A 9,793-nucleotide genomic window follows, 5' to 3' on the forward strand; every position below is an offset into this window, starting at 1 on the left:
CACACACACAAACATACATATGTACCTACTTACATAGATCGCATAGAGATAGCAGAAAATGCAATTGCGTCTGCAGTTGCGGCTTAATGCTGCGCCTTAGTACTTTCTGTTCTGCGCTTGTTTGCGTGTCTCTCTTTTAGTTATCTACACAAGTTAAGCCATAACTACAAGCGATTTTTTCTTTGCATTTTTTGCTGCACCAAGCTGTGCATTTGTGTCCTTATATCCTTGTTGTGGTTAGCAAAATACAGTGTCTGCCATATATTGTTTTTTTTTTTTGTTTTTATTTCGCTTCTCTTTCGTTTTTCAACTAACTTGATGTTCTAATGCAATGCAACAACAGCTTTTGTTTTTCTGCTGTTCACGTTCGTTAGTCTTCGCTCAGCTGGCTTTCTATGTATCTCTAGTCATGTATTATCTAGAGATTTTCCAACGAATTTATTTTCTTTTTGCTTCATTTCATTTATTTAAATTGCCGCAGGAATTTAGCCAGTGCTGGGTTATTATTGTTGTTGTTTAATTAGTTATGCTTTTATACAATTGATGATTGGTGGAATACTGTGCTAGTTAATTTATACATACTTATGTACATAGATACATATGTAGCTAATCAAATTATAGACTTTAACTCAAACTAATATGGTCATTGTTATCCAAATTTTTGGCTTTTTTTGTTATTTTTTTTTTAGTGTTGAATACGAAAACCGCTGCATGCACTAGTTTTATAAATTATTTGGTTTCAAATACCAGCATATTTTTTTTAAATGCTTATCATTACCTTATTTTCCCATCTTCCATGTGAAAGAATCCTTTAACCAGAATACACCACTGTATAACCAGCGCGGTCATAAATAATGTATATCCAGTTGCACTATAACCATATTTGCGCAAGAAGGTCATTAGAAAGCCGAAGCCAATGTAGATCATCACCTGTACATCTTGGAAATCTGTAAATACAGAAATAAAAGAAAAATTTGAAATTCGATTACTTGGATCGATTCAAAAATTGACACATTTATAGCTCATTTCCACCAAACCTTAACTGCAGTTTATGCCTGTTGGAAAAAGGAGATCATTGGTCTTATTAAGTACACGCAATCGAAACCAAAAAAGCGAAAAGTAAGAAATAAACTTTGCTGATCACCACATCTTAATGGTATTTACACATACCTGGCCACCTAACTACAGTTAAGCTCTTGGTGGAAATGGGCTATAGTTGTTCCAAAAATTCTGAACCTATTTTACGGCATTTTTTAATAACACTTTTCTACTGAAGGAATCAAAATAATTCACAGTTCTTCCGCTTTCATAAAATTCCCTTTTTTTTGCACTAACAAATTGCGCTTTTCTGAAATTAATTCTGAGGTATCTATAATATACATTTATGGGGCGTTCCATATTAAAACGGACGGGGTTCACACTTGATGTGTTTGATTTGTTTCAAATTTTTAGGGTTGATGCATAAACTTAAATAATAAATATGAAATTTGAGCTCGATTAATACAATTTTAAAAACTTTACAGCACAAAAACAAAAACAAATCGATTTAATAGTTTTCCAAATATCTCGCGAACGGGGCGAGGAAAAAAATTGAAAAAACTTACACATACACAAATCAAAATTCTCTATGAAAATAAATATTTAAACAAATTTTTTTCTTGAAAAATTTTTTGTTAAAAAAAAATAGTTTTTGAAAATATGCCATCTCAAAAAAAAAAAATTGAGCAAAATCACAATGGTTATTTTTTGGCCTAATAAATTATAAAAAATAATTTTTATTGAACTTAAGGCCGTTTTATCAGACGTCTTCATCGCGGTCACTGGGATTCGACACAGCGACCCCCGCTTACAAAGCCAATGGTCTACCCACTGCGCTAAGTTCGCCTTATTAGCGCAGCACCGTCAAGAAAAAAAATTTTAAAAGTATAATTAATTTATTCACTGCAGGTCATTAGGACCCGACACTTCATAAATATAGCCTGGTAGTAGATCGAATGCTTCGGACACCGGATCTGCTGCGCAGCGTAGCTAGTCAGAATAGCAGTATCTCGGGTGGACGACGATCTTTTTTCTCCGTCGCCCGTGAGACTTTCCAAAAAAGGTCTATAGAAGACACATCTTCTGTCTCAACTACAGCTACGACACCGCCGAGTTCTGCTACCTTAGAACAGCTCACAACGAACTAGCCTAATTTTCGATCCCGCAGAAACAGTCATGGTTATCTGTTCAAAGAAAACGCGAATCGTCCGGACCCAGCTTCGTTGCGGCGAATCGGGGAAGGAGCTGCCTTTTGCGGGGAATTTTAACTATTTAATTTTACACCATTAAAGAGCTTACCTAGAGTGCAGAATTAAATGCTTGCTCATAAAATAAAATCCAATTAAAGGCTGGATTATGACTATGCAAAAAAATTACACAGCCACTCATCCTCAAGCTGTCATCAGTTTATTAAGCGTATTTATCGTTTATTAATTGAAGTTAAAGATGCTTCAACATACATACATACATAAATATGATGCATAATTGCCATATATGTATGTATGTATGTATATATACATAGTATGTATTCATTTGCTGTATGAAGTGCGCGTTTATACAAAAAAAACTAAGCACGCACTTGCTTACATTTCCATGGATTAACAAAAACGAAACATATGCTTGTACATATGTATACATTAATGCATACATACCTACATGTTCATATGTGGGTGCAAAAGTATGCATGTATGTACATATGTTGCTCAGCTATATGCTTTGTGGGCCATGCATATTAATTTCGTCTAATTGCTTCAATTAGGCTGCTGCAATTGCATTGTCAAAAGCCAATTGTATTAAGATTAATGGCAGAGTTTATCTTGGCTATCAGTAAGCGTGTGGGATATTCATCGTATGTATTTGCATTGGCGGATTTATGTAAATACACAAGCGCGCGTGAAGCTTTCAATAATTAACTGTAAATAAACTAAGCTCACCCACACACACCCACACAGCTATATGAAATGTACTATATGTTTGTATGTGTCTGTTAATAATTAAAGGCTAATATAAAAATGCTTTAATTTGATGTTGAATTCTGTTGGCAATATTTTTAAAAAGCATGTTAAATTTTTTATGACATTGACAATAAAAGTATGTAATTTTTTTATTATTTTGTACTCGCTGCAGTGGTGACAGCAGGCTCTTGTGATCGACGCACTATAGCACAGCTGACCACATATTCAGGTGTCTGCCTCAGGTTTGGATAGTCGGCGAGCGACTGAGGAAAATCTCTTGGCGTCTGCTCCAATAAACCTTGCTTGAGATTCCTGGAGTACTGCATTGTGAGCCAGGCTGAGGCATATACAATGGACCTAGCTCAATTAAAACAGCACCTCGTTAAGCTACTTTGTAGGAGCTGGGGGCGGTAAGAACTGATCTGGCATGCATTCAGAAATGCCACCGATCGCGACAATCTATACGACAACATATAGCCATTCTGTACTGGGTCCCGGACACAGTGGTAATACGGGAAATTATTAAGAATAAATCTGAGAAAGGATTGAGGAAACATTTCAAAGCATGCGATTCTTGCCTTCACGAGTTCAGGAGATGGCTATAACAGCTAGCAACTAGAGGAGGTATAATCTACTCTGATAACACCGTGCGACAAAAACCAAACATTTTTTAAACACACGAAAAAATCAATATATTCACAGAACTAGGAGCCAAATACAGTATAACTGCTATTTAATTTTTCTCTGTGAAGTTAGAATTTTGTTTTTTTAAAGGACTTTGAAATTTCTAGGACATGATGGCATAAACAAATTATTAAAAGATTTGGTGCATTGTAGAATAACAATATGGATATCAATCAAAAGAAAAAATTCTGTGGATTTGAAAAAAATATTTTTTTTTTTAATATTTAAAAAATAGATAATGGTCCACTTAACTTATTAATAAAAATAAAATTTTAAAGCCTTTTTAGACCTCGCTTGTTTGGCATCCATATTTTGAAATTAAAATTTAACTTTTTAGGCAGGTCGTAAACTATCTCTAAGTCGTATTTACTCACACATTCACTCACACACTTTCGCATTTATAAGTTTATTGGGATTTAATTTTACTTTTCAGTTAAATTGATTTGAAATTCCTTAAATAGTGATTGCCACCATCGTCAATAATTATTTCGATAATGATACAGCTTTCTCAAAACCTCTCTCGTTTGATACCCATAATAAAATATTTTATCTAAATTTTTATTTAGGTGGCAGCCCTATTCAAAAATATATTCTAAATAAAGCTTTCTTGCAAATCTCTCGTTGGGTACCCATAATAAAATATTTGGCTTAAAATGTGAACTAAATTGATGTAGAATTTCTAAACAGTTGGCAGCTCCTTTTAAAAATATTTTTTAAAATAAAGCTTTCTGAAACTTCTTTTGTTTTGTGCTCATGCTAAAATTTTTCGTTTAATTTGTTCTTTGAATTGATGTGAGCTTTTTGAATAGGTGTCAACCCTCTGAAATATATGTTTGAAATAAATCGTTTTTGAACCCTTTTCATTTGACAACCACATTGTTGTGATATTTTAATAAGCTTGTTCATTATTTGCCTTTAACTTTTTTTACTGGAAAAATCGCGGGATCCCGGGATTAACATTCCTAGTACCTACATAAGTACTACATGTCGTATGAGTAACAAAAGTATTTCTGAAGGGCGAAGGTGAAATAAGTAGAAATTTTCAAAATGAATAGGATTTCTTTATCTCAACCGCTGCATATTGCATATTGCTCTTCAAAGAAATCACAAATTTTTTTTATCAAAATTGTGCAGAGAACTTTCTAAATTTAAAAGCTAATAACAGCTTATATAACTTCGAATTATTGCCGGAACCATTTTTCATTTCAAAGACAGCTTGCACTGATACAATCAGCAATTAAAGCCTTTGGCAAAAAGTACCTACACTTGCGTATTATGCACAGATATACATACATATGTACTTATCAAATAAGTATATGTATATGCACTACTGCGCACAGAAAATATGTAAAAACTTTTTCCCACTACCTCTTTTCTTTTTGTTTCGGTTTCTGTTATTTGCTTGTACGAGTATAGTATTCATATCTTGCAAAAAATTTTGATTGACAACTTGTATCCAAACATATGCGAGACGTCAAAAATTTTGAGCCTGCAGGCGTCAATGATCACAAGTAGTACTACGTAAATACGTGTTGTTTGTTACAACCATATTTTATACGAGCTTTGTTACATTGCCGCCTGAAAAAAAAAAATGTTCCCACCATAGATAAACGAAACACTGCGTTGATTACACTTAATGACATTCGATATTATGCTCATAAGAGTGCCCATATATATTTTACAACACACAGAAATAGGTGCGCATGTGTATGCATATGTATGTACATTGCAAAATCATTTGACTGCTACTCAAACATTTTATATGGGTGAGAATGTGAGCTAATAGATTTTCTCATGATTGACAGCAGAAATGTTGTTGAGAGATATGCAAATTTTTGTGATTTAATTTTTGGGAATTTTAGAAAATTGTAACGATATTTGTATTATAAACAACCCGTTGCTGTTACGTGATTTGTTGCAGTTCGTTTCAAACTTGTGTAGGAAATGGATTAAGGGGTTAATTTTGAAAAGTAAGGAAATGGAATTGAGCTTTTTCACTTTTTTTACTTTTTTTATCTCTGGAACATCGTTACGTAGCCGCAATAGCATTCAATTATGCACTAAAAGGAATTTCCGGAAATTTAGCGGTACCAAAACAGATGCCGTTAAATAATGAAAAAGCTTTACATTTTCTTGTTTTTGATTTTTTGCTTTCATAACGAATTCTCGATGATCCTTCCAAAAATCACAGGCTGGCATCATAACTATCTGCTTTGCTCACCTACGCTGTTTTTTTTTTAATATTAACTCCGTACCAAAAATTAAAAAGAAATGTGATGAGTTGAAAAGAAAACGATCTGAGATCTGAGGATGTAAAAACGCTGATCACCCTTTCCTTGAAGATGGTGGCGATTCCACAGCTGCCCGAGCGCCGCAAATCAAGAAGTGATCACTATGCAAACTCTTTATTTTACCAAATTTTCGACCCTAATTTGACTGTACTAAGGTTTTCGAAGCTTTTTTCAGTTTGAAACAATATCCATAATAAAGCTTTCTTTACATTTACTGAGAAAATTGTAAATACATTTAAGCAGATGCAAGATATCAAGGTATTTCTTGGTTTATATAGTTTATTTGCGCATATCTATATATTCGTATTTTAATTAGAACGAAAAATCGCAATAATCGACGAAAATTAAGACATATCTTGAAGCCCAACAACAAGTAAATCAAATACTATCAACTCGTTGAAATCAATTTGACCAAATTGGCGAATATACTTCATATTTCATTAGTTGCTGAGCTGTTGGTTCTTCTAATCGGTCCAATTTGATAGAATGAGATTTAGTTATGGCCTATCTAAATTATTTTCTGAGTGTAAAAATAGTGTTATCAGTTTTAATTTTTTGTTCGCTCCACAACTTTATCTACCTACGTGTGTATGTATTAGCAAACTCGTAATTCATTTGTATACAAATTTTTATTTTGTTGTTATATTTACTTGTACATATATCATAAACTATTTGGGGTTTTAATTATTAATTGTTAATTTGTTGCTCATCTCAGTTTTGACTAATTCCAAATATGTATTTGAAACATACAGACCTATGGTTTCTGTTGATATTGGTGATAGGGTAAATGTTTTCGAATGCCGTAATACTCAAGTACATTAGACTGCATGACCAAAAAATTGTATTTGAAGACGTCCACCAAAATATTTCGGAAAAATATTAAGATTTACGTGAGCTGGACCGATTTGAAAATAAATCCAAAAATGGAATTTTTTTATGAATAAAAATAGTTTCTTATAGAACTTATTAAAAAAAAAAACCCTCAGATGACAAAACAGATTGAATTTACAAAATGTGGGTAAAAATATTTGAAAACCTTTGCAACAGAATTGTAATAATGAGATTTTTGATGCTGTTTTTTATTTATTTTTTTTAAAGATTGATTTACGAAAAACTTGAATAACTGGGCCAAAACTATTCCAACTTAGACTTATGGGGTCTCAGTAGAAAGGTAATTTCCCATTATTTGTAGTAGACTAATTATTCATGTCCAAATTTTTTATTTTTTTTTGTCAATTCAGGGTTACCAAGCTTAATTGTATATCCTTGAGTTCTCGACGATTTCCTAAACTTTTCATAGAAAGAAGAGGGATTATTTTTATAAAAGCGCTAGTATCTTGATGAGAATATAGAGAAAAAAAGTTCTTGAGAAATTTGTCAGACCTGTCCGAAGGGATCCTTGGGGAAGTATTTGAGGAACTATTGAACAAATTTCTGAGAGTAACAGATTAGGAATGACTTTAATGAATTCCTCTCAAACACCCTAATGAGTAAAACTAGCAAAAGATGTATTAAAAATTGTAATGGAATTGTAAGTTAGTTGGCCGCTCCTCCAAGGACGACTCTGGATAGGTTCACAAAATAGAAGAATTCTAGATAGGCTATAGTCAATGGACTCTGAGGGACAATTTCACAGTTTATTGACCTGCACAAGAGCATAAAATGGTGAGATAAAGAAGCGCATAAAAATAAACACACAATCGTATAGCCATCCTCCATTGCAAATCTCCCCCAAAAAATGGTAAGAATTTTCGTTGAGTGTATTACTTTTATAAAATGCTTTCGGCTGTCGCACATTTCTATTTCTATTTCAATCACTTATTCACTTATAACTAGGACTAAAGGACATTCAGAACAAGCAGATACACTTTGTCAGAATACTCACGCGGATATTTGGAAACGTGTTGTTCGCCTAATACTTTGCCTTCATCGCTTGGCAATGCTTCATCGCTGTAGCGCACGAACAACCAGAAGAGTGCAAGTAAAATTATTTGCACAATCATCAGGCCAATGAATCCTGACGCTTTGCTAGCAGTCGAATGCATCTTGTGTCACAACGGATATGTATACCAAAAGTAAAAAAAATACTAAAAAGAATTTGAATCCAAGCAGCGACGCAGTCAAGGGTGCTCAACTTATACAAGCAGAGACGGATTGCCAAGAAGGAAACTCTGTACGTGAACGAAAAAGTTATTTGCGAATAGCTTTGCCACGAAATTGTCAGCTCAATATGAGTGGATGGATGCTTGTATTAAGTAGCAGCATTAGTGGCTCAAAGTGATCTCCATGCCTTCATGCATGCGGCATTTCCCTAAAGGGTGTTCGAGCATACGTTCTTATGCGTTTTGCCAGTTCAATGCGTTTACACTTAGTTAAAGTTAAAAGTTGTTTGACGCGTGCTTTATAAGAAAATCACATAAACTGTATTGATTCAAAAATTTCCAAAAAAAAAAAAAATATACTAAAAGTAAACTTTCGAACGTGTTTCGCTTGCTGCGTTGCTTGCCACACTTCCGCACTCAGGTTACACTGAATTCACACTGAATTTTCACAAATCACCGCTAAGTTAGAGCTTTTGCACTGCGCGTTCATTTCCTTTTTAAAACTTTTGCGAACAATTTTGTAATATTAGTAACGCTTATAACGGCTCTGTGGCTAAGGTACGTCCGCATCGCCCAACTGCTGGGGAATAAATATTTGAGAATTTCAATTTTGTGATATACTACAATTGGCGCATATGTGCGAAATTTGACGCTGGCTACTGACTGATTTGATGATCTAGCTAGCGACGACTGCATAGGCACCTCCCGCGGCCAGTTAGGGCGTTAGTGCGCGCCGCCGTGTATGAGAAATGGTTGGCGGTGTGGGGGGTGGCAGCACCCCAGCAGCAACGGCAAAAATAGTAGCAGTTTTAATGGCGCTGGCGGTGTCAGTAACTTTGGTCGTGGCAGAGGAGGGGGGAGGGAAGAGGCAGCGGCAGATGTAAGAGTATTCCGATCTCGAGGGGCGATAAGGCACCGATAAGTGTGCGCGATATTGTTTGTTTGTTTGTATTGTAAAAAAACACTCATATGAACTGATTTTTACGTTGTTTAAAAATACGAACTGCATGCCTTTGTCGAAGGTACATACATATCACTAAATAGATTCACATGCATATCTCTTTTCAATTGTCTATAATCACTTTCGTATGTTGTTTATTAAACGCCACTTGGCATTGCAATGGATTAAAAAATTTAAAAGGCAATTTTAATTCTATAGCGAATTTCTTTATTGTCGATGTGTGCAACCACAGAAATGCATACTTTCTTAAACAATTAGGTATGTACATTAGGGTGGTCCAAAATAAGTAAAGTAGAAATTTTAATGTTCTCACCGCCTACGATTTAAAGCGCTCAAAGTTTTCCATGTACTTGGTATGGAAAAAAAAAAACTTTTCGTTGAAATGGTTTAGAATTTATATTTTTTGATTTCAAAAAAAAGGGCTATATTTTTTCGGTATTGAACAATCCTAGGGGGTGAGAGCATAAAAATTCCGACTTTTCTCCTCCCCCACATGTATTTTTGGAGCACCCTAATGTGCATACATGGAGCTACTTGCACAATGGAACAATTGATTTCGTTCTTGTTGTTGCACATTAAGAATTAATGTCGAAATTAGCAGACAATGTCAGTGTATTCAATGTCTTAAATTAAAAATTTAAGAAAATTGCAAAACATTTAAATAACATTAAGTCTAGTGCGGAATATGCTGAAAACCCTCTTTTGGAAAAACTAAAATATTTATGGTGGTGCCATACTTGTCGGTTAGCATGCCAGCACATT

The 9,793-nt window shown here is 34.2% G+C and overlaps 1 protein-coding gene across 1 annotated transcript in view; it reads right to left on the reverse strand.

Moving 5' to 3' along the window:
- The window catches only part of LOC118747542 (ammonium transporter Rh type B-A-like), a 25,759-nt gene extending 17,126 nt beyond the window's left edge, over positions 1-8,633 (reverse strand). Inside the window, exons 1-2 of the mRNA XM_036481592.1 lie at positions 7,854-8,633; positions 779-947 (exon numbers count right to left, since the gene is read on the reverse strand). Of these exons, the coding sequence (XP_036337485.1) occupies positions 779-947; positions 7,854-8,013 (329 nt within the window). The 5' untranslated portion in view covers positions 8,014-8,633. The remainder of the gene's footprint in view (positions 1-778; positions 948-7,853) is intronic.
- Positions 8,634-9,793: the final 1,160 nt, after the last annotated feature.

Source organism: Rhagoletis pomonella, unplaced genomic scaffold (genome assembly GCF_013731165.1).
Source record: "Rhagoletis pomonella isolate Grant_MI unplaced genomic scaffold, Rhpom_1.0 Rhpom_scaffold_00012, whole genome shotgun sequence".
NCBI classification, from domain to species: domain Eukaryota; kingdom Metazoa; phylum Arthropoda; class Insecta; order Diptera; family Tephritidae; genus Rhagoletis; species Rhagoletis pomonella.